At 40.9% G+C, this 26,621-nt stretch overlaps 1 protein-coding gene across 1 annotated transcript; it reads left to right on the top strand.

Moving 5' to 3' along the window:
* The first annotated feature begins 2,454 nt into the window (after nt 1–2,454).
* CAPZA2 (capping actin protein of muscle Z-line subunit alpha 2) lies at nt 2,455–26,621 on the top strand. The gene is made up of 10 exons (XM_075599975.1): nt 2,455–2,611; nt 13,144–13,207; nt 14,279–14,330; nt 14,709–14,772; nt 15,485–15,691; nt 17,908–17,987; nt 18,243–18,321; nt 21,661–21,732; nt 23,136–23,198; nt 25,605–26,621. Exons 1-10 carry the CDS (start codon nt 2,573–2,575, stop codon nt 25,743–25,745), a joined length of 861 nt encoding a protein of 286 aa, XP_075456090.1. The 5' UTR covers nt 2,455–2,572; the 3' UTR covers nt 25,746–26,621.

The following is a 26,621-nucleotide window of genomic DNA, read 5'->3' as shown; positions in this document are numbered from 1 at the left end:
AGTCGCCCTCTCAATCCCAGTAGTCCTAGCTTTGTGCCTAATAGAGACTTTGTTCTATCCAATTCACCTCCTGAAAGAGAGATGGGACCTCAAGTCCCAGAACCCTTTGCTTATGAAGAAGCTGAGACTCGTCTGAGTCAAAGAGTGAGGCGTCTACCTAATAGAGTGGCCTACGACCAATTAGGGGCACCCCACTATGAGTCTCAGCAGCCGGCTAAAGCTAAGCTGGCCTCCGTGAGTAACATGTTTACAGAGTTGTATGTGTTTAAGTGAAATGACACTGTATCATAGTTATGTGTTGCATTTTTCATTATATAAATTATGTGTAACGCTATTCCCAAGCGGGGACGTTGGAGTTTTCACCAGGGGGAGAATGTAGCCATATTCTCCGTTTCTTTCCCCCCTTACCTCCACGTGGTTGTGGATGTCCCTGTTCGGGTGCCGGTTGAAGCGGGAAATACCGGTGGGACAATCGCATCGCCAGCGGCTCCCGTAGCAGGGCGACGCCATCTTGCGCATAGCCATGCAGGCGCAATAGTGCCAGGAGTTGCGGCGGCCATGAAGAAGCGTCGCGCATACGCAGTTCCAAGCCCGTGAAGCGGGGCCAATCAGATAAAGGCTCTGAGCTGGGACTACATATCCCATGAGCCTCTGAGGTGTCACATGCAGTCAGATAGCCAATAGGGCTCTAGGATTTCCCTGCTGACAGGATATAGTTATTGGACAGAGAGCACGAGAGTCAGTAGGTGCCAGGAGAGGATAGGGGAAGGAGGCGCAGGTGCAGAGAGGCACGTAGCCTCTGCACTAGGCCAGAAAACCCCCTAGGCCCCAGCTTTCCCTTAGCTTGTGGCTGCTATAGGGAAAGGCCCTAGGATAGGGATCCTGCCCCTGTAATACTGAAGGAAGAGTGAGGGACACAGCGGAAGCTGAATACCCCTGTGAGAAGTCTGGGACCAGGCCTACTTAGTGGTGAGAGAGACTGTCTTCAGGATGGGACCACTCTAAGGGACGACACCCCCAGCGGAGTCCAGGACGTCGCGGAGATCGTGGATCGGCGGATCCTTTGTGAAGATATCTGCGTGCTCGGGTGCTGGAGCGCCCGGCAGTATCGTTATTACGTGCACCAACAAAGTATACACACATAGTGGCAGCGCTGACCACAGGACAGGGTGGGATGGGTTGTACTATGGACACGATGTGGGATACACGGTGGTGGGGGTACTGGGATACGCCTTGCATGGTGCGTGGGCAGTTGTACTCTTAGTCATAATAGAGTATAGCGCATTAAGAGTTAAGTTATCTATGTACAGTAAAGTCCATTTCATTTTAAAAAGTTACAAATTTCCTTACATTGAACCATGTTCTTTATTGTCTTCTTTTCTTATGCACTTTAGCCTTAATGTGTCATGTTTGCAATAATTACCAGGTTCACAATACAGATTCAGTGACAAAGCTCAAGTCCAAAGTATGAGACAAATTTTTTTTAGCATGTTTTCTTATTTTGTACTTCCCAACTTACGATTTGCTAAATAGGCTGTTTAATGCAACAAATGAAAGCTCTAGTGAAACAAATGTTTAGGAAGTTTAAAAAAGTGACGCACAGAGTGGATGAATTTGCCCCTCATTACCCAGAATCCTCTGAAGTTTAACCACTTGACTTGACAATGGGGTAAAAAAAAAATGAAGTTTGGAGAATGTGGAAGACATGCAGATGTACTCATCATTAGTTGTGTCTCTGTTCTGTTTTCCATTAAAGCTACAGTGAAGAGTAAATGAGTACATTAAAGCTAACAAATGTTTGGAAGGCTCAACCTCTGCTCTCTATCTGAAATAGCAAGATATTGGAGACTGAATGGCTGGTTGGGCAAAAATGTAATCTCTGTTAAACCAATTAAAAGAAAACAGAACCGTGTCTATAGTCATTCTAGATCTATTTGTGCTTCTTAGACTTGTGCAAACCAGAACTGCCCTGAGTAAATCAGAACATTTTGTAGCTGCAGACAGTATTGCTCAACGTTATATGCATGATGGCACTCCAAAATGTATTGTTAAGATGTAATTGACATCCATAAGCCTTTTATGCCATCATTTTCCTCGTACAGTAAATGCGACTCTAAAAACGTATGTTACAAAGTTGTGTTCCTTTTATTTGCACTGTATATTATTTAATTTTAAAGTGGCATTTTGTGCATCATTTTAAACTAATAGTCGTGGTCTATAAATGATGGTGGCCCGACCGGCTTTAACTCTCCTTAGTTGACAGCTGCTCTTGTAGTAAATGACACTTCTGCAAACCTGCACTCTAGTCTACAACTATTTTAATAGCGCGCGCCAGGGACCGATGAGTGTGCGCGCGCCTCCTCGCCAAAGACCAATAAGTGCACGCGCCCCTCGCCTAGAGCTCCTATTGGCCGCGCCCAATGTCGCGCGCCTGTCATCCTTCCTCCCTGATTGTGCCACACAGCTCGGGAGCTAGGTGCTGAGGCGCGGTCCCGCCGGCCTTTGCTGACGTCAGGGCTCCGCCCCCCGGGGACGCACTGCGCGCGTCCCGAAGTCAGGAAGGGGGCAGAAGATGGCGGATGTAGAGGAGCAGCTGTCCGACGACGAGAAGGTTTGTGCGTACGTGTGTGTTTATGTGGCAATGCAAAGCTGCGAGGGGAGCCGGGGACATGCCAGCTGGCGAGGAGTAAAAAAGGAAGGAGGCGGTCTCCATGGCGCTGTTATGTGCAGGAGGGGGGCCTGCAACGCATTGCACTCAGGCAGCGGGTGGGTTAACGCGGGCGTAGCCGGGTGAGGGCCCTTCGGTGGCGTTATATGGGGCCAGCTTGGATGATGTGAGTCCCGGCCTTGGTGAGAGAGGAGGGGGAGTGAGTATAGGCCGCGGTTCGTTTCTTCTTCCTCCTCCACTGAGTCCTCTCCTTGTACGGCTCGAGCACGAAAATAGGAGCCAGGAGGGTAGAGGTTGGACACCTCCCCCAGGACGGGGGCACCTAGCAGATTCTCACTGGGAAGATCCGATGCAAAGCTGTCCAAATCCCCACCTCCCCTCCCGGGAGGGGCGCACAGGGGTGTGACAGGGGAGCAGCTCCCAGGGGGCTATACTTTCATATCTGGGGAGTGGAGAGGTGTATCCAGGACACGGGGTTCATACAGATACAGGTGTGTGACCTTTTTAAGTATTTGGAGGAGAGACACCGAAAACTATGCATGCCAGGGAGTTCACCATGGTGCCAAAGAGCTCGGAGTGTGCACAAACATAGTGTGACAGGACAGGGGGAGCTTACTATTCACACTTTCATATCCTGGAATAGAGGCCCACCCAAAATTATATTGGGACTTGCTTTTTTACAATCTCCCAGGTCACTTCAGTCTGCATCTGGAAGAGATAGACACCCAAATCAAGACAGGTTGGGTATTTCCAGGGTTAATTTTCTTATAGATATTTCCCTTTCTGGCTGTCTTGGACCTGTCCATTCAACATCAAGAGTACAGTGACATGAGTGAAATATGCCCTAGTACTGACTCACAGGTATCACACCCTTTAAAACCACAGGGAAAGAAGTGCTTTTCAATGGGGAGGGGGGGTTCTTCCTGTTTACCTTGTCACAAGTCCTTTCTCTTAAAACCCAGGAAAGAGTACATCATATGATTTTGTGGATTGACATTAATAATGTATGTACATTTCCATCACTCCTTCCAGGCATCAAAATATGTAAGGGGACGAAGCTCCGTATTTACACTCGTAGGCATGGATCTCCACGCTATGGAAGACGGGTTTCATAAATGTGACTGGATTTGTAGGGTGATGAGCAGAGTGGGTGAACACACCCACTTTGTCAAATTTGATTGCCCATTTTAGAGACACAATATCCAAATGAGGGCACAGTTTGTGGAGAGAAAATGAGCAATAAACCATTGGTGGGCAACGAGGCCTGAGTACTTCACCTCTGGCCTCCCCAGCAGCCTGCTCTCCCTCTCCCCAGTGCAGAGGGAGGGGAGAGTTTGCCGGCGTCGATTGTAGCATCTACCCCCTACCTCTGCTGCTTAATGACAGTGTGCTGATACTGTTCTGCCCGCTCCTCTCCTGTGCTAATCACTAGTTCCCCCATAAGAAAAGGCGCAGGTCTGTTTTTGCCAGCATGTCGTTAAGCAGCTGACCGGTGCGGTGAGAAGCTCCATCTTTTAAGCATGTGTGCTATATAGTTTTGAGGGCTCGGCACTTGAAGTATGTCATGTTGCCTCCCACTGCACGAATCCAAGTGGCCAAGTGAATACTTTTTTTGTATTTCTCAGTGGTTGTTGGCTCCGTGATAAACAGGAGTAGTCCCAATACAGTGCCATGTGTTTTGTAAGCTCGCCATTACATGTAGTACTTGCTATGTTTTTTTTCTTATTTTTACTAGCGTTGAAGTGGCAAAACACACAGGATCAATGCACATCTAAATACACTAAATTTGAACATTTCATAATGACCACTTATTACTGATATCACGCTGAATACAGGCCTGCATATCTTACTTTCTATTCACTTAAATTGGGATATCAGTTCCATAATTTGGTCAAAGTATGACGAGCTTGTTTTTTAAGGCTAGAGCAGACTGATGGCCACCCTGATCAAAACAGAAGCTCATTCAGTGTCTGCATTCATAACCTTACCCAAAACTGCCAGAGGTGTGGTGCCAGTCTGGGGCCTCGGAACAAATTTTAAATCGACATATTAAAAATCGATGTGTGACCATAATTTAAAATACTTGGTTTGAGTAAGGGATTAAAAAAAATATATATATCTATCGCTATCCCCTTTGGAGCAGAGCTGGCTGGCAAAAAGGGGGAAGTATTTTCTCTTCCTGGACTGGCAATACCTTTTTGGGTGTGGTGCTGCTTGGGTAGTCTCTGGTGACATACTTTACTCGCAGAAGTACTGCAGGTGAAGGTGTCCCATTTTATTTTTAACACACACCTTGTAAATCTTTAAAATAAACTACCAGTTAAAGAAATTGCCATTGTCACCATCTCCTTCCAAATATGCAAACCATTTATAATTTCACTTGACATTATTATAGTAGGAGTTGTGAATCTGCCAAGAGCACAGGAATAGCACAAAACAAATTGTGTTGTAATTTATTTATTTTTTAAGTGAACTGTGACTTCATGGGCTTTTTAAAAACCTTTTTCAGGGTGAATATCCAGATGTAATTTTGTCTGCGACTGTCACACCTACACTTTAATGTTTAATTGTTCTTTTAAAGGGGCAATCCCTCCTAGGACCAAAGTGAACTAATTCCCAGGACCTGTTGAAGGGGTTTCATCCGGGTAATTGATGCACTTTTTTTTTTATACCCAAATCTGACAGCTATAAGTATTTTTAATTACTTTTTTTTTTTTAAGTTTAAATTTGGGAGGGGTTGATTTCCTCTGGCTGCTCCCTTTTGAGTGATGTCACTGTGTGATCAGCAAGTGATTGTACAGCCAGATTCCCATGTCACCTTGACTTTTATTGGCTTTCTGATACGGATAGGGGGGTAAGGGTAACAAACAGTTAAACGCTTGATTGACACGCTTTCTAGTTCAGAGGCCCCTAACAAATTCAACTGTCGGACTGTGGAATATTACTCCTTTTAATTGCAGTGGGTTCAGCAAGATAAAAGACCCAAATTGATATTTTTTATTTCTCATGGTATTGTGCTAATCATTAGTGAAGGATTTGTGGTGTCAATCTGAAGATTTAGGGATTTATCATTGTGTTGTATAAAATTTAGCCGTAATATCTATATATCTCAAGACACATTTTGGGGACTGTTTGTGCTTTCTGAACATCTTGCATATCAATATTATCGTGAGTTTCTGCCTCCGGAAGCACGGGCAGATATGTACATAGCGATACTGAAGATTCTTGTCATTTACTCCAGAATTGATTTTGGTACTGTTTTTTTTTGTAAAACAGTGGTAACTTCGGGGCACTTGATTATGTATGAACATTTCAATTTAAGTTCTCTTATTTCTGACGATCTAGGATTCTAGGCCAACTGGAAGTGAGTCAGTACATTTGCAATATCTCTGTTTACATAGTGAAAGTGATGATCAGGGCAGACCTGCCCTTTTCTGTATTAGAATAGTAACTGCACTATTTGTTGTCTAAATATAAAGCAGATGGTTTTATTTTTTTAGCACAGGTGGGTCAAAACTGGATACCTTATTTTGCTTTAGTTTTTATTACAATGATAGTTGGATTAATTTTATTTAAATTTTTTATTCTCTTATCAATCAAATTGACCCATGTATAATCATGTTTGATGTAAGGGAGTGTAAATCCATATTGTTGAGATGGAGAAAAAGATTGACAATCGCACCTAATTTCAGACTTTTATTGAAAAATATCAAGACTTGCATAAATAATACAAATTTAAAAGAAACGTATCTTGATTGTCACTGGTTACCTAGTTTTGATTTATTAAACAGATCACTGTTATTGGTTGAATTTTGTCTGTACAATAAGGATACTTTCACATTTTAAGTATATATGGCTATAGGGCGATTTAAACGTATTCAAGTCTGGATATATGTCCTAATCCTATTATGGGACTTTTGAAAACAGTCCCAGGATGCATTTTGAGCGAAAGTAAAAAGCACTGCAAACCTGAAACTGTCGCTTTGAACAGAAATGGTGCACTGGTATTTATTTTTGAAGTAAGCAGCCGGCACACCATTTGCAAGTAAATAAGTTTTGGTGCCTATCCCATAAAGCAATAACAGACCATACGATACCGGTTGCAACACGACATCAAGGGACAGCATGCAGGTAAGTAAATCATAAATTTTCTATATTTGATAGACACAAAAACCGACGTTTCGGTCCCACTGGGGGACCGAAACGTCGGTTTTTGTGTCTTCTATCAAATATAGAAAATTTATGATTTACCTGCGTGCTGTCCCTTGGTGTTGTCTGTCTGTATGGTTTTTTTTTTTTTGCATATGTTATTAGACTGTCTATTTCCATGATGAAGAGAAATGCTATATGGAAACCCTCTCCTTCCTCCCCTCGTCTCCTTCAATCTCATTTCTTTGTTAATTGTCAGAAAACAGAGTACAGATAATTAGTATTGGAAGAGTGAGTGTTGCATTTCTGATGAGGGGGGAAATCTCGCAGAGCCCGCCTCAGCAGTCCAACCCAGAAGTTAATCACAACTTCTGGTGTCTGCCGTCATGATGGGCTCCGCTCCATCCAACAGGGACCGGGGACTTTTAGCTGGAGGAGAGCAAGAAATGGAGGGAGAAAGGGGAATAGGAAAGTGTGGGGATTGTGTTGAGCTGTGGCAAGTCCCACTAACATACAAATGTAGATAAAAATTACAAGATTGATTGCCTTGGTTCTATTAATAGGGGGAGGTGCAGTTGGTGGAACTTGCCCTGGGCACAAAAATACCTAGCTCCTCATTTGTATCAGTCCTGTTTTTTTCCATTTTTTATTCTCGCGCCCCCCTAACTACAAAATGTAAATCGGGAGTTGGACAAAATGTCCTCTTCACGAAGTAGGCAAACACAAGGTCAAAAGTTTGTCTTCCCACAGTGCTTGCTTCCTTGTAAAACTACTGAACAGGACTGTTATTGTCTAAAAATGAGTTCCTCATATTTCCTCCTAAACTTTTTTTTGTTTTTTTTTCCCTCCATCACAGTAAACCTTACTAGCTAGCCTGTTGCCAAAGCACATTGCTTAGCTGTGGCAACACACTCCTCCCTTGTGAGTCCTCCCTTTCCTTTTTCCAGTCACGTTTATGCCATCACTAATAGCCCATCGCTAATATTTGTCGCTTATTTGTAACATTGCCAAGATCCGCCCTTTTCCATTGTCAATCTACTGCTTAATCTTAAGTGTACCCTCATCCTCCCCCGTGTGGATTGTTACCTACTGCTTCACTACCTCAACCTGTAAGGCCTTGGATATAGTGCAGGTGTATGACGTCACGTGCGCCTGTACTAGCAGCGATCCGTGGCCTGTAGGATTGAGAGGCTAGGGCGTGCCCATGACGTAACGTGAGCGGTTCGCCCTCATTGGCTGAACCGTGCACGTGACCCGGCTGTTGCGCGACACAATCAAAAAATGTTGTCTCGCAAAGTATCGGCCGTCCCGTCGCTCTTGGCACGCGCGCTCCATCCATGGGCATGCACATTGCCTTACAGCCTTTTGTTTTCGTCGCTCATACTATGGACGTAGGCTAACAAACCTCCACTTTATCCTCGCAATCTAGCCAAAATTTTGCAGCTACGACCATTTCACTTTTTTTTCCAGAAGAGACCCTGCTCATCTCCTCCTTTTTAAATCCCTCTCGACTTCCCAGCAATTTCAGATCGCCCACGGTATGAAGTTCTCCTTCCTACCTTCAAGGCTTTCGATTTGTCTGTTCCTCTCTGCCTATCAGCTTTGATCTCTCGTTAGGTCTGTGCTTGTCTCCTGCGCTCTGCCCATACCAGTCTCCTTAAACCTTTCCCCCTTACCTGTGGAGCTCCCTTGCGCCAAGCAACTTCATTCCCCACCTTTTTAAGTCCTCTTAAAAAGCACCTCTTAAATTAAGGCTACTGTCCAACAGTCGCTCCTACCAACCACTGTGGCCAATCAATCACTATCTACTGCACTTCCTTACCTTCTGTTTCTTAGTCTCCCAACATACCTCTTGCATTGTAAGCTCTGAGGCAGGTATTTTCTTTCCACTTGCGTAGATACAGATGGATAGTCCAAGACGTTCAGTCACAGCTGACAATAGATTTTGCGGGAACCTAATCAATATAAAAATACAAAATATTTTTTCACGATATTTTGATGCGTACAAAAATAGGAACATCTTCCCACTCGTTCACACCAAGCGACTCTTTCACAAGGAGAAGGGGGGGGGGGGATGACGCATTGGCTATGGAGCAGGGCGCGATCTACACTGAGGAACATTACAGCAATGCGATTTATCTAAGCTGCCGATCTGTTCTCTGGTGATTGTCGAAGATCCTGCTTCCCAGGGCATGCAATTTGACTGCCTATGTCAAAAGAGGAAGTGGTGTTATTTTCTAAATAGTTGCTATGGCAACGCAAGTAAGTTGAATACATTACAAATAATTAAAAAAAGGTAAAGGGTGGTGGTGGTGGTGGGGGGGTGCAGTAAGTATTGTCGGTGCTACTATAGCGTGAGCGCTACCAGGAAACTACAATATTAAAACTACAGGCAGTCCTCGGTTATCCGACACAATGCGTTACTCAAAATGGCGTTGGATAACGAAACGTTGTAAAGCGAAACATGTTTTCCCATAGGAACACTGTTTAAATGAAAGGTTCCATTCCTGAAGGCATTTTTAACACTAAAATACACCAAATATTTTATGCAGGCAATAAGATATGCAGCACACACAAATTATATAGTGTATATACTGTAATATATATATATATATATATATATAATATATAATATATATAATAATAAATATAATAAATAATATAATATTATATATATACGCTCTTACGACGCTTTGCAACGTTGTTTATGTGAATGTGTGTATATATACACACACATACAGAACGTTGCAAAGCGTCGTAAGAGTGTTGGATAAGCCGTTTTGGCGTTGTAAAAATGAATATAGGTATGCATTGCACAGCGTTGGATAAGCCATTCGTTGTAAAGCGAAGCGTTGTAAAACAAGGACTGCCTGTAAATTATTACAGTATGGCAAACTACAATATTAAAACTAAATTAATTTATTCATTGAACCATATAAACATGAAACTACAATATTAAAACACAATTGTGAGCTAAATTCATACTTCATTTTATTTGATTCATATGTTAGGGGGTTTAGGGTAAGGGCTTACGGTAGCGGCCATCTAGTGTGCTTACAGTTACTCCTTGCCGTCTAGACTGCCCCCACAAGTTTGGTAGACCTCACACTATAGTAGCACCTTATTATCTAAAGGCTGCGCCCATAATGGTTCCTACGTCGCTCATGCCACATCCAAACCAATGGAGGCCCATGTGCATAGTGTGTGTGGCGCAAGACAAACTTGTTTCTTTGCCGCGCGATGGCCCGGTCACGTGCACGGTTCAACCAACGAGGGCGAACCACTCACGTGACGTCACGTCATGCCCTATGCTGTGCCCCCATAGTCTATAATTGGCATCTGCTGTGCGATGCGCTTTCTGACCAGCAGACTTGGAGAATTTGTTCCTATATAGTACACCTAGTTTGGCATAGGTTTTGGATAACAGGGTATCAGTGTGCAACCCAAATGTTAAATGGGAGTCAAACCATATGCCCAAATATTTGAAACTAGTAACAGGAGCTAGGATGGTATTCAAGTTGGTTCTGATCTGGAGCTCATGCATTGGAAGCTTTAGAAATTTAGCCTTGGTCCCAAATACCATTTAGTCTTGTCGTTGTTTAAAAACAGTTTGTTTTGGGAAATCCAATTTTCAAGTCTCAGTCAGATTGAAGTATGTGTCAGAGAGGTTAGGCTGTGTGCATACAAGATTGTCATCCACATAAAAGCTGTAGGAAGATCATTAATGAACACTGAGATGGCCGAAGAGGGCTGTCTCTTGTTTGCGCCGCACGGTCGCAATCACTGGGACTCTAGCTTAATACTACACAACTGGTTTATTTATAAAAAAAAAACACATCAAGGATTTATAAATGCAGCTTTGAACCGATCACTTTAATACCCTGATTCCATGTCGGATTGCAGCTTTCATTGCTCTTAAACTGTTGCCTTGGCATTTGCAGGAAGGGAGCCCAGTGCCATTTTAATCTTGTAGCAGTATTTTCTTTAGTGATTGTTTGTTTTATGTTGCGGAACTAATTCCAGAAAGAACAGAGCTTGCCATGTTTTCAGGGTATTGTATTGCTCTTCTAACGTAACCTGAAAAACATGCTATCAGTCTGAGAGTATGTAAGGATGTTTTTGGAGTGGATGATGCAGCTCTACCCAGATAAGCAATCTACACTGTACATATCTCTCCTGTTTCTTGAAGGCTTTTCAGAGCAGCGTGACCTATAAGTTGCTGTGAAGAAACCATATATTTGGTATACTGACTGGGTCAACTAGAATGTCAAATGCTGCATGGGGGTTTTTTTTTTGTACATACTTATTTCCATAAATGGAGACACACACACAAGATTGGCTAACGGTTAAAATAATGTTGGTTTGTGGTATTACTAGAAACAGGAAATGGAAGTAGCAGTTTTGGAACCAAGCAAATTCTGTGCTTTTTATGTAAACGATGTATTTGTGCCCACATATGTACAATTACTTAATTGTTTATACGAAACTCCCCATTTGGTAACAGGGTTAATGCTGACATTTCAGAATTTTATTTTTTACAAAAGCTACAGAAATTGATTTTTCCCATTCTGACATGTATGTCGCCTGACTTTTTTTCATAATGCAGTTTCTCCTTATAAATACTTGTTACTGCAGCAGGGCTGCTAAAATGTTAAAACGAAGATGCATTATGTAAAAAAAAAACAAAAGTATGTGTATAAATTTTTATTAATATTCACACAAAAAACAAAACTATATACATATACACTTTTTTTTTGTGTGAAATATTAATAACCATGTTGGAAGTAATTAGTCACCTTTACTATAAAGTGTTTTTTATAGTTTAAATCAATGTTCACAAATTTTCTCCCTCGAATTTTATGTTCCTGGAACAATCCTGATGTGCCCGGGCTCTGGGTGCCAGAAACGGAAGTGAAGGAGCTTCTGTTTGGGTCAGGCTAGCTGCTCTGTCGCAGCAGTGAGCCTGTTCAGCCCCTAGTAAACAAGCAAATGCCCAAAACGTGCCTTGTACGTCATAAGGGCACTGTAATGGTTAATGGCACCTCAAGCAAGAGCAGAGTTGCTTTTATCACCATGAGCAACCCCACATGCCTGACATATTTACCGACCTAGGTCTGGAGCAAAACGTGGGCCACAGTAGTCACTCCGTGTGGGGAATGTTACTGATCATAATGAGGTTCCTTGTGATGACCACGTTGTTGTTGGCACACTGTTGTATTATTCCTGAACTGGAGAGTTCCTCCAAGAGAAATGTTCTTGATAGTTTCCAAAGCTGTTTATTTTTAAATTCTGCTCTCTTCAACCTGTATAATGTAAATATCTTGCCCTACCAACTCTTTAGAAAAACATTTTGGGTATATAAAACAAGTCTTTTGTGGTTAAAATGGCAGAATGTGTAGCACTGCACGATTTTGTTCCACATTAAAAAAACGAAATTATTACATGATTGAATCCAGGAGGTCTTGAGCAGAACTGTTAATTTCAGTTCCGGGAACCCCCTGATTCCCAAAATGCTTGGGTATCTGGAGTTTAAATGTCCAGGTCATGCTGGCCAATATGAGATTTCCAAGGATGTTACGGCTTCCTATTGGCCCGTGGTACATTTCCCGGGCTGCAGATACCAGCATCACTAAGGCCTCGGGCATGGTCAGCGCTTAGGCGCTGACCCGTGCTGAGGCGCGCTGCTGCTCGGCAGTGAGCACCTGCAGCCGCAATGAGAGTGGCTTTAGCAGGGGCTCACACACGCTTGCGTACGCTTGCGGAAGCGTGTGTCTTAACACATCTTTAGTTTCTGAGCTCGCCGGAGCGCAGGGCCGGTCACATGAGCGGTTCGCCCAATGAGGCCTCTCCCCTTTCCACCCGCTTTCCCTCAGCCTCCGCACGGCTGCAGTCTCTATGGACTCAGCCTAAGAAGGTAAGTATCACTGGAAGCAGGGGGTCCCTGGAGCTGAAATTAGTTCAGTTCCAGAGACCCCTGCTTCAATAAGGCAATTTAAAATAAATAAAATATTGCATTGTGCTGCTTGATTTGCGGCTTTAATATTTCAAATGCTTAAATCTCCAACGGCGTATCAGAAGACTTTTTTAAATAATAATAATAATTTGCATGGGGGCTGGCGCTTTAACGGTATTTCAGTGCAAAGCAAACACTAGCTTCCTATGCTATGTTTGTGTCATGGTCTTCCCATCTTGTTCTAATTCCCTTAAGTCTCACTTGTATGTAAAAATGCAAGGCTAGTGACCTATAATCAACTCATTTGTTTGACCCTGCGCAAGCTTTTGCATTCTCCACATATATATATATATATTTTTTGTTCCCTCTTTAGGTACGTGTAGCAGCAAAGTTCATCATTCATGCTCCGCCAGGAGAATTCAATGAAGTGTTTAATGGTGAGTAATGCTGTTAATTCTGGATTTCACTCACTGCACACTTGTGCTGTCTTTGTCCACCCATACATAACTGGATATACAAAACAATTGGGAGCAGTATTAACCAGCTTTCATCTATAAACTGTCAGAACTTTTTTGCAGATCTTGAAAATGTTCAGGGCTATATATGTGGGGAACTGTGGTAAAACACCTTTATAAATTAAAATACGTTTGAAAGAGATCAAGAAGAAACTAGCGAGTATAGGACTACAAAGGGCTGGAATAGCAACTGAATATTCTTATTGCAGTTTCGATACACAAATTAAATATAAATATTGTTACAGCATGTATTGCCTTATGCAAACTCTCCCAACTAGTTTCTCACCCCTAAAAATCGCTAAGCATGAAAAGTCAATGTGCAGGTCACACGACACTTTTTATACTGCCGTTGGGAAATTTGGGCAAAATGTTTTAGCGTTTGTGAATATTTTACTGAAACTGTAAACTTACAACAAATGTTCAAGGAATTTGCACAGCTCTACTACTATTACTATTGAATGGTAGCTAACACTATTTTAATACTTAACAATTTGTCTTGATTTCAAAAGAATAAAATATTTGTGTTAAAGTTAGTGCCACCTCTCACCTAATGCAGCTATAATTGTTACTCTCTGTATTAATGTGCACCACTTTTGTGTCCCAACTGGACCTAATAGAAATGTAAAATGAAGTATGTTGGGATTTGGCGTCACAAATGCTGGTTTTTATATCTTTAGAAACTATACAAAAAACATGCTCCTTTAAACAATACATATGTTTTAATACTGAAGTGTTTAAGCTAACCACCACAGTTGGAATATCTAAAGTGTTACCTTTGTAACTTGACCTTTTGAACTGACTACGCTTTGTTTATGAGAATATTCTCTGCCTTTTTTTAACATGTTAAGGGGTAATTCTATATACACAAGTGGCCGTTCAGGCTGTTTTCATCTGAAAATCCCAGCCATTTTTAATGGGGATTTTAGGCAGAGAATTTGTGTATATCTATATATCTAATTTTTTCACATCTAATTACAATTGTTCTTTATGCAGATGTCCGGTTGCTGCTTAACAACGATAACTTACTCAGGGAAGGTGCAGCCCAGTAAGTGTGAAGTTCTTACAATACTTGGAACATTTAATCTGTTTTCACTTGTAAGACTAATATGATCAAGTAGAACTCTTTATGAAAAATTATGTATTAAAAAAAAAAAAAAAGAATCCGTAGTATCCTGTGTTCTTTTGTAAACTGTGTTCATATGTTACTATGGAGTATGTCACATTTCTTCTGATTGCTTCTCACAACAACCAACCTAAATTTTTAGGATTGTAATTGGGGCATATATCGTTCGTACTGTTTGTTTGAAGAATCTAAAGCAAGGGAATAAAAGCACATTTTGAATAAGCTTTCAATTCAATAATTGCTTTTGTATGCCATTACATAGTGTAATTCACAAATGTCTTGTATCGTTGCTACTTTTAGTGCATTCGCGCAGTACAACTTGGATCAGTTCACTCCAGTCAAAATTGATGGCTATGATGAACAGGTATGTTCAGCTACAAAATGACAACCATTTTGTTTACGGTCTTCTGACTAATGTTTTTAAGTGGTTATGACTTCCAGAAAAGAAATGCTTCTTGCCTAATATTTTATTCTGGCAGTTTATAAAGTTACTAGAGCTCAATTCAGGCTGATTTGGTAATACTAGTACTTTTCATGGTTTAAGTTTTATATAACTGAGTCGGGTATATATTATTAAAAGTAGAGCTATGAACAAAACGGCAAGCAATTTCATATTGTGGCATTCATATTGTGTATTTCCCAGGTTAAGAAACATCTAATTATTCCTAAAGTTTGATAAGTGTTATGGAAAGTACCTGCCCTGGGATTCAAAGAGGAGCTTATGCAGATATTGTGGTGTAATACTTTCTTTACACACAACCTTGGGGGACCTTCCATTACATTAGATTTGTATGGTAAACTATACTACTAACTACAGTATTTGGTGTAAAACATGTAATATTAGGTGTAGCTGTTCCCATCTCTTGTTAAACCATAGTCATCGTACAACTACCACCATTGAATAACTTTCGTTTTTGGGACCTCACTGTTTGGTCGCCTGCAACTATAGAATACATGTGGAAAGGACAATACTGTAGTGCCTAAGAGTGTATATCAAGAAAATGCAACCTAGAAAGTCTTGGCTGAAATGAATAATCACACAATGGTATTTAAATGAGTTTTCCATGTTGTTGCAGGTATTAATAACAGAACATGGTGATCTCGGTAATGGAAGGTATTTGGATCCAAAAAACAAGATTTCTTTCAAATTTGATCACTTAAGAAAGGAAGCTAGTGATCCAAGGCCCTCTGAAGGAGAAAATGCAATAGAATCATGGAGACATTCAGTGGATGCTGCAGTGAGATCCTATGTGAAAGACCATTACCCAAATGGAGTCAGCACTGTAAGTCCAAATACTGAATTGATTTCATATGCCCTTTGTGGAGTTGGCTGATGTATTACATGTCCTGCTTACAATGAATAAATTAGTGTTTCTAATTTATAATTAAGAGACACAAAACCATGACATTGCTAATTACGTTTGTATTTGCCATCTTAAAATCCGTGCAACAGTATCATGGTAATTGCATACAAATTGGTCGGGCAATGCCACATATTATCAAAGGAAAAGATATGGTGCATCGGGAAAAAGAGGGACAATCTCCCTATAATTAGTTCCCATCACTTACAAGAAATCAAGAAGGTAAGTATACTTAAGACAATCTGTTTTTAAATAATTAAAAAATAATTACAATACTTCAAACGGATCTTGGAGATAAAGTAGACTGACTAATAGAGGCATCAGTAGTTTCACAAAGTTAATGAGAAAAATCAGAAGAAATACTGATCATCCGCAGGTGTATCACAAACAGATCTATCCAGAGCAAACACAATGAACCCTAAGCTGATAAGAATGCTATATCAGAAAAGTACTACCGAATTTTAAGACGTGTCAAAAAAATACTCAGAAGAATTTAGAAATAAGGTGGGCAAAGGTTTGGGGAAAACCCCTTCAAGCCCATTCCCACAGTATTTTTTTCCACTTCTTTTAGAACTACAAATACTAGAAAGTGAAATCAAATTTAGAAAGGCAATTAATATATAGCAATCTTCTGAAACACTACTCTGCTCATTGTAGCACATGATCGGAGGACGTCTCGAATGAACAGTAGCGTTTTTTTCAAATGATGGATAGGCAAATAATGTATATCTAATTTAAAGTAGATCCCCCTCTGTCTGTAAGCCAGGGGTGCAGTGGTGGTCATGTGATGGCTGGTAGAGCAACTACATGAACACACACGGCAGTGGTCTGTTGGCACTCTGTAGCCACCGAACCTCCACTACTTAAAGTTAAATCTGGTTTTATTTTGTTTGACTTGATACCTCTAATCGTGGTAAGATGCCACTTTACAGGGGAATGATTTTCTGTAGCCGCTTTGCCTGCACAGGGTCTTGTTTAGCTCCATAACAAAATGACAGCCACCACCTTTTTTTCTTAATTTTGTCAAGTAGCCAGGCAAACATAGCCCATGTGGAAGAAATATTGAATTGACACGTATTGTCCTTTTCTGTGCTCCTACTAATGAGAGATATATTTAATTTCCCTAAAAATCTAGTCCCTTCCTTATTAGTGTGAGTGACTAAATTACGGTTTGAAGTAATGTCTAAAAAACAAAACAAAAAAAAAACAATCTCCACAGGGCAGAGGGAGTGGAGATGTTACTGGTGTGGATCGTAGCTTATTCCCACTCCCTCTGCTGCTTAATGCTGATAAATACTGCTCCTCTCCTGTGCTAATCGCTAGTTCCCAGTGTAAGAAAAAAAAAAGCAGGACAGTCTGCATCAGGATACTGTGGGGTGTATAACTGGAGGTGGCAGGAAGAAGCTTTATGGCTTGGGAGGTGGGGAGGGTGGTGCAGAGAGGGAAGCTCTGGTAATAGATATATCAGTGCAGCGCTTTTAAGGGCTTAAGTGTCAGACCTTTAAGTAGATCATGTTGCCTACAACTGCTCTAAAACTTGTTCCACATGCTATCCTGTCTTACTAGTTACATTAGTCTCTTCTGTTTGTAACCTTTTTAGTTTCCAATGCAATTCTGCTTGCATGCCTGTTATGTTTGTTTATTAAATGAAAGGTAGATTTTAAAGAGACAATACAAGCGGGCAATTTTTTAAATTTATTATTATTATTATTATACGGGTTTGAAACATGTCTCTGGAGCAGGACCCCGTTCATTTCAGCTCAAGGCACCCTCTGCTTCCGGAGATACCTCCGTAGGGAGTGCAGGAAGCTGCTATGTTCCTCTAGCTGGGATCATGTAATGGCTGCTTTTCAAAACTCCCGCGTTCTGCGGGCCAATAGGAAGCCATGACTTCATCCAGTGCGAATTCCTATTGGCCCACGTGACGTGGGAGCGTTAACAGGAGATACCGGCACGACTTTTTGGAGGGAAGTATTTCTGGAAGCAGGGGGTCCAGTCCTATGTTAAAAAATAAAAAAACTTTGCAAATGGTCGCCCGCTTGAATTGCTCTATTTAGCACTGAGCGTAGAAATGGTTGACGTTAAATAAGGCCTGTAAGTATGCCCAAAGTACCTAAAATGTGTATTTCTTCGTTCAGGTATATGGTAAAACGATCGATGGACAACAAACCATTATTGCATGTATAGAAAGTCATCAGTTTCAAGCTAAAAACTTTTGGTAAGTGTGGATTCATGTAATTTTTTTTTTTTTTTTTTTTAAATTTAAAAAAAAAAAGTTATGTTTTGTCTGTCTTTACTCACAAGCTCACTTGATTTAAGATTGTTTAAAAATGTGTAATATAACTGTTATGGTGCTTGCTTTTTTGTCGATATTCCTTATTTTGTACAGTGTCTAAAAAAAAAAAAGCTCCTGCACGGTAAGTGTTAGGCAGATTTTAACCGTATAATTTTTTATTTCTTTTTTTATTTAAAGGAATGGACGCTGGAGATCAGAATGGAAGTTTACAATCACACCATCAACCACGAAGGTGGTTGGTATTTTAAAAATTCAGGTAGGATTGGCATAATTCTGGAGGTATTTTTATGAAATGCAAAGTTGGAGAAAATTATTGCAGGTTATGAACAATATTAAAACGCTGACCTTCCACTAGCACCAGTACCAACCATTCAATGTCTTCTTTAATTACGAAGAAAAAGATGTGTGAAGTTTCAAATGATAGGTGCTTGACCCCAGTATTCAACATTGAATTCAGTGTAAGACATGAAAGTACATTTATTTATCAAATATTTTACCAGGAGAAAAATACATTGAACTGCCACATTTTTTTAAATTGTAGTTTTTACTTCTTGAAGTGATGCCTCTCACTTCTTAAATCAAATTGACACTGGATTTCTATGCACGTGTATATGTAATCTCAAAACACTTTCAGAGGGATTCCTCTTTGCTATAACTGCGACTTGGCTCACTCAGTCTGACTCTGGATTAGAAGCTGTCTTCTCTCATAGTGGCCTTTCTCCCACGCTCCGCGCCCTGATGGCAGGGGTTGTGACGTGAGGCTCCTCTCCTCAGTCTGTCGTTACTTAACACTTCCTATTCCTCCCTCCTTCCTTTTTGAGGCTCACACTGTAAAGCTTTTTTTTTCCTCCTCTACCTTTCCATGTGGGAGTCGTCTATCGCCCACCTACCTCTACTCATGCTCCCCCTCTCTCCCTCTCCTTCCCTGTTCGTCTCCTTGAAGCCTTTAACTGCCATATTGATGACCCCTCTCTCCCTTGGGCTTCCTGCTTTCTCTCCCTAACCTCTTCTTTTGACCTTCAACACTGGACCGCAGCCAGCACCCACAAGCATGGCCACTACATGGACCTGGTTTGAACTAAAAACTTTTCACTATCTGACTACTCAATTTACCCCTTTCCACACGCTGACATCTTATTTATTCATTTTTTTTTCCCGCTCTCTCACTTCTCTCCTTCACCTTCATCTACCCTTCGTTTCTGCATTAACCTGCGTTCCATTAACCTCCCAGCTCTTGACTCCACTTTGCGCTCCTCCCTCTTCTCTCTCAGCCCCGCTACTCTGACAACCTGGTCAGGAACTGCAACTCTACTCTACCCTAGCCTCTTGATCTATATGCCCTCTTTTTCTCTCTCACCCTTCTAACCCCAGACCCTGGCTAAACTGCCCCACATATGCTCCGCTCCTGCACTCTCTCCTCTGGAGGGAATTTCATACTCGCAGACTTCCTTCACTACAAATTTATCCTATCCTGTTTCAATTCTGCTGTCTCCCAGGCTTAAAAAACTACTTTTTATCACTAATCAACATACAAGTCCAACCCACGCAGATTCTTCTCTTTGCCTCTCTACTCAGACTCTGTTACCGTCTTTCTTCCTCTATTTCACCTCAGGACTGTGCTGACTATTTTAAGACTAAGGTAGATTCTATTCGCCAAGACATCCCCTCTGTATCCTCCTCCTCATTCTACACCTCTGCTTTCCTCGACTCCTTTCCTCTTTCATAGAGGAGGCCGTATCACTATTGATCTCTTCCACCTACCCACTTGACCTCATTCCCTCCCATCTCCTTAAACCTCTTGCTCCTACTCTAATCCCCACACTTACACATTTTCAACTCCTCCTTCTACTCTGGTACCTTTCCCATCTCCTTCAAGCACGCAATAGTTTTACCTTTACTCAAACGGCAAGCTTGACCCTACCTGTCATTATCGCCCTCTCTCCCTCCTGCCTTTTTGCTTTGAAGGCCGCGATTTATAGTGCCTGCGCGCGCCGCTAACAAAAGGCCGTACCTCTGAGGCAGGCCATAAAGGGTGCGATTTTTCAAAATACAAATCAATTTGTATTTGCAGCGCGACGGCCGCGGACGTGAGCGGTTCAGCCAATGAGGGCAAACAGCTCGCGTCTCCCGATCGCCTCCAGCTAGTGCATGTTTCGTGCACGTGACATCACACGCTCAGTCATGCGCGCATGCCTCTACTATAATCTAAGCCTAAACTCCTTGAACGCCTTGTGTTCTCTCACTTGCTCCACTTTCTCACCACCTACTTTCTCCTGGCCCCTCAACAATCTGGCTTGCTCACTCCACTCTACTGCACATTTCCATACTCGTGTTATCCGTAACCGAGCACTATCCTGGATTTCCTCTTACCTCTCCCATCGTATTTTTAGTTTCTCGTTTGCTAACGCCTCCATTGATCTCTGGGTGTACCAAGGGCTCTGTCCTGGGCCTTTCTTCTTTCTTCTCGAACCCCCACCCCCACCCCACCCCCCGTAACCCCTTACACATGCTCTGTGACCTTATCACATCTTTAGGGTTCAAATATCAACTATGCTGATGACGCACACATTTACCTTCCTACCACGACCTTGCACCTGTACAGACCAAAGTCTCTCAATGTCTTTCTGCTATATCAACCGAGATGGCACTCCGCTGACCCAAACTTAACATGTCCAAGACGGAGCTCCTCATACTTCCTCTCAAACCTGGCCCTACTGCCCCCTTCTACATTACTGTTGGCAGTAGTATCATACACCCAGTATCACAAGCACGCTGCCTAGGGGGTCACACTTGACTCCCTCACGCTCTCTCACATTCACAATGTAGCTAAAACCTGTAGTTTTGAACTACGTAACATTGCCAAGATATACCCTTTCCTCTGTCCCTCTACTGCTAAAACTCTAATGCAGGCCCTCATTCTCTCCCGTCTTGAATTGTAACCTACTGTCTGGCCTTCCTGTCTCCCCTACAATTTATCCTTAACACTGCTGCTAGAATCGCTCTACTCTCTCAGCAATGTCTCCAGCTGAAATCCCTCTCCTGGCTTCCTATCAAATCCCGTATTACTTACAAACCTCTCCTCCACTTTTAATGCTATACATTCTTCTGCCCCTCCTTACATCTCAGCCCTAGTTTCTCGCTATACACCTGCCAGACTCTTGCGTTCTGCTCAAGGATGTCTTCTGTCTACCCTTTTTATATCTAAAGCCCTCTCCTGCCTAAAACCTTTCTCACTCACAGCCCCGCACCTGTGTGTAATGTCCTTCCCCCTCAATATCCAACTGGCACCATCTCTCTCCACTTTTAAGACCTATCTAAAAACACACCTTTAATGAAGCATATGAGTAGCTCTGCTGGCTGATGCTATATATCTCAGATGCACTGACCCTGACCACTTGCAGATGCATTTACCAGAACACCTTCCTATTGTCTCTAAGTTCTCCCTAATTTTTGTAAGGTCTTTGGGGCAGGGATCCCCTTTCCTAATATTCCTATCTGAAGCTCTTATTCCCATTATGTTGTGTATTACTGCTATGAAGCCATGCATGCATTAATACGTTTGCATTGAAGAAATTAAAGTGTATTGTCACTACAGGTTCATTATTATGAAGATGGTAACGTCCAGCTTGTGAGCCATAAAGATGTAGAAGAGTCACTAACTGTGTCTGTGAGTATCTTTTGTTTGGCGGCTTGATACAATAAGTAAAGGGGTTATCACTAAAGATAGTAGTTCAACAGAACATGTTTACCTTAATTTCCAATTAGTATCAACTTTGCATGCAGTACACTTTGTGTGCCACTAGTCTTCTGTGTGAGGAGTTCTCATGGAACTGCAGTCATGACTTGCCCAGTACCCATGAAACAAAGTACTAGAGCTCTTGTATACATAAATATGCTCGCTGCTGCCCCATACTGGTGTGCTTCTCAATGAAAGGTGATTCAGTCTGCCTGCTGACATAAAAAATGTGATTTGGCACTCCAGGTAAAACACATTTCTCCAATATTTGCTAGCTTACTAGACCCTTGTAACAGCAGTAGCACAATCTGACCTGATATGCATCATCATATGACACAGATTGTAAATACATGGCATGAAATAAGCGTCTTCAAATGTGTTGTACCCATGCAACGTGAGCGGTATATTTCACTTTGCAGAGCTACGTAGATCATGCAATGGCCTCCAGGGAGTAAGTTAGAAGAACGGTATATTTAAAGGAGCAATCCCGCTCAAATGCAGCTAAAATAGAGCAGTTCAGCTCTAGATGCCCTGGTCCCCAACATGTAGAACACAGAAAAAACAGCTGCTGGTTGAGGCTTTTTAACACTTTGAGTGCCAGGGGCAGCATGGCACTCGCGATCATGTGACGGGCGTCATCGTCCATTTCTCTTCTTGATCGTGTTTTCCCCTACAAAAAAGCAGTAAGATTGAAATGCTATATACCTCTGGAGTCCCAGACCCTATGACAACATGGCTATGTCCATAGGCGTCCAAAGGATATTCTGTGAGATTCATTTTTTTTTACTATTCAGAACCACATTGACTGTTTTTTATACTTGAAAACCCCATGATTGCATAGGTATCTGTTTTTTGTTTGCTTTTAAGTGGCAAATAAGAGGGTATACATATTTTCAAATCAATAATTGTCAATAATGAGCGGGGCAATAGTGCAGAACATGTTGCAAGGCTGGTAGAGAGAGGGAGGTCCCTTCTTGCATTATAGGCTGATATAGGCCTTGTGTTTTCAATAGATGTGTGATAGGTTTGACCTATGTTTTTAATGTATAATTGGCTTCTCGTCTGAATCATTAGGAATTTAGAAATGTTTCTAAATTCATGGATAGTCTGAAATCTACATTTCATGAACTGTTGGCTGTCAGGATTATTCCGTGTTACACCAGCAAAAGTGGGTCATAGTGTGATACTTGCTTGGAAAGGGCACTGATTCATTAAAAATCTTGAAGCTACTTGGTTCAGCTATTATTGCCATACAACTTTCCATTATCTGTTGGTGATTTCAACTTATTCTTTAGAATTTTCCTAAGACCTTGTTTAACATTTGCTCTCTTCAGAATGAAGTCCAAACTGCTAAAGAATTCATGAAAATTATAGAGGATACCGAAAATGAGTACCAGGTGCGTATTCACTAAATATATATTTACAAAAAATAATTAAGTGAAAGCTACAAGACAGGATTAGAAAATAAATAAATTTTTGCAGTTCTATTTTGACTTTGTTGACCGTAGTTATAATAAATGGGGTTTGTTAATCAGATGGGAGCTCTATTTAATATTTATACGCTGAAATGATTACATTAGTGACTAAATTATTACTATTGGTTTCCACATTTAGGGCACATAAAGCTGGGGGGTTCCGTAATTTTAGTAAGGTGCTTAGCGTTAACCTAAATTTGAGTGAATTGGGTACATTAACTTTCAAGTTACCAAATCTTACCCATACAGTTAAATGCGAAGGAAAGTCTTTTGAATACTATATGGTAAGAAGGAAGAGAGGTACCCATACAAGTTCTGAAGAATTAAATTGACACTGACATTCGGCAGAAAATGTAAAAATGAATGTTTTATGAAAGTATTTTTCCCTGGACCATTCAGCATATTGGGTCCATCATTTTTTTGTTGGATACATACTACCTTTGCATTTTCAGTATCCAGAGCACAGTGGTCACTATTTTCATTTTAGTTAACACTAAGTGCAACATTATACAGTAAAGGCACAATAATAAGTTGCTATTTTGTGCAGATCACTTGTCTGGCGTAAAACATGAGTCTGGGAGGCTTTTAGACCCTTGCCCAAAATAACAGGCCCTCTTCTTTGGGGGATTTTAAGTTGTCATGTGATAAACAAAGTTGTAAACATGGAATTTGATGGATAGTTTGCCCATCTTCCTATCTGCTGTAAAACGTCAGACCAAATGTATTCCTTGACTTTGTTTCATATTTTATATAGCTTTGTCCTTGTGACTTTAGCTCTTTGCATAATCTCTTATGTCCTGGAGATATAGTCTCAAAACTGAAGACTATAGATAATTGAAAAGACAATCTAAATTACAAAATGGCATCACTACCTCTGCTGTTTGTAATACCTCTTCCTATACAACCTGCATCGTGCTAGTTTTCCCTGTCACTTTGTTACATTGCTTGCCTACTTTTCAGCTGAAATAATAACTCTCCGGCCCCTTTCCTCTAGTAGTTCACATTCTAGTACTTTTTAATCCTGAATTCTGCCTTTTTGTGCTTTTTTTTTTTTGTATTTGTTGTCACACCCTTGACCATTCATCGAACCTACCTAAATCACTAATCCATGTGTTTACACATCACCCCAATGGAGTGTCAACCCTTGTACATATATTTTGACATTCATTTCCCCACTACAAACATCAGGCTCGCAGACCTGTACCCTACTTTCACTTTGGAGAAGCCCAAGCATTCTTCCACTTCACAAATCACCTGGAAATACACCTGTTAACCAGTTCTGTTATTGATGTTGCTAGCACTCCCCTAAGCGCTCCATTTCCTCAGACATGAAAGCTTTTCATTTGGAAAGTTCAATTAGGACAGAATCCTCTGTAAATGTACTTGTCCACCATCTTTCCATTTATATTTGTTACCGCACTGTTGTCCCTTTAGCTATGAAGACTAAGTAAAAATAATAAGGTGGCCTGCTATACGTTATCTCCCTCAACATGACCACCCTCTTCTGTGCTAGTCTTTCTCCTTATTGTTTTTCTCTTTTCACTTACTGTAGTGCCCCTAAAAAAATTTCTCCATTTCCTAAAAGTTTTTTAATTTTAGCCTTTTTCAATGCTCGTTACCTCCTGTGATAAACTAACCTGCCTGACTAAAAAGTATGATGCGTTTTTTTTTATAGTAAAAAAAAAAAAATGTTTTAATAAATAAAAATGTTTAATTATTTTGGCTTAAAGCTGCAGTTCAGTCTTTTTTTTTTTTTTTTTTACATTTATTTTTTTACTTCAATAGTTTCATGTGTGCAATCTCTAATTACCTAAAGAACTGTATAGCTGCAGGTCAATTCGTTCTCCATGTATTGATAGGTCGAAATTTGGTGACATATTAAAAGCTGGGATTTGTTTATAATCTGCTTGTCTGTCAGTGGAAACTCATGAATATTCATGAGCAATCCTGCACTGACAAGTGCTAGAGGGAGGGCAGGGCTGACAAAGGGGTGTGCCAGGGCTTGTGACAGGACATGAAGGGGCAGTGCCTTAGCAAATGGCTGTTAAAATAGAATACAAGAAAATTGGTCTTTCAAAGTTGTTTTTTTTTAAACAGAAAATGCTAAAAGTATTTTTTCTTACTACAGAACTGATTTATTAAAAAAAAACACACATGCAGGATATTGACTGAACTGCAGCTTTAAATACAATTGGCACTGAGTACTGCAGATTGGATTTTAGATGTGGAGGCTGCAAAAACCCCCACCACAAAATGTTAACCTGGTTTGCCTTTCGTTGCATGTAATGGGTTAAATGACCATGTTGTCTTTTTTTTTCTTTACAACAGACTGCAATCAGCGAGAACTACCAGACTATGTCGGACACTACTTTCAAAGCCTTACGTCGTCAGTTGCCAGTTACACGTACTAAGATTGACTGGAACAAGATTCTCAGTTACAAAATTGGAAAAGAAATGCAGAATGCCTAGAGTGAACATTGCATGACTGGGTCATTATAGTGTCTGTGCATACAAAATAAAGATGATTGCAAAAGTATTCAGAACTTTCACGTTGCCCGGTCAGCATGGCCCTTTGCTATTAAAAGAATCACTGTAATTAAAATAATTGGGCTACAGCACAAAACTTAGCTAATCGGCTGTTTTCTTTCAATTTTTTTTTTCTTACTTTTTTGGGGGGGAGGGGTGGACACTGTAAATGTTCTATATTTGATTATTTCCCCTTTAAAGATTAATTGCATTTTTAGGAAAGTTATCCTGCTTTTGATTTGGAATGACAAACTGTAAAGCTATTTTCCCATTACCCTAAGGTTTAGTGCTTATCAATAAGATGTAGCCTCTGAAATAACTCCTTTGGTGCTATTGTGGTAAGACATTGTGCTGCCATTGGTTCAAACCCTAGGGCACTTAAGGAGTTAAGTCATCTGTGATTTAGCCATGTAGTGCTGTAGACGTCATCTGACTTCTCCCATCATTGTATGTAAAACGATAATTTTTAGTGTTGACTAGTAAAATCCTTAAATACCACTTTGTTTTGCTAGGTTGGTGTTTAAACTTTTTTTTTTTTTCTTCTAAAAATGCAAGGCCAAGTTCTAATGCTATTTTGGGAATTCATTAAATCAAACATTGCTTAAATATATTGAACGCTTTATTCCTGTGACAGCCATTTAAATTAGCTTGAAATCCATCTGCCCGTAACTTCTTATTTTTATTATACAGCCTCCAATGTATTATAACAAGGCAAATTGTAATATATATAATCCTGTACTCCTTGTCTGTCCGTTTATTTTTTTTCTGCAGCTGAAATGTACTATTCAATGTGACATTAAAATGCAGATTTTCTATTTC

This window comes from Ascaphus truei, chromosome 5 (genome assembly GCF_040206685.1).
Source record: "Ascaphus truei isolate aAscTru1 chromosome 5, aAscTru1.hap1, whole genome shotgun sequence".
Lineage (NCBI taxonomy): Eukaryota > Metazoa > Chordata > Amphibia > Anura > Ascaphidae > Ascaphus > Ascaphus truei.
Note: the sequence above shows the minus strand (reverse complement) of the source record. Positions and strands in the feature narration are given on the sequence as shown.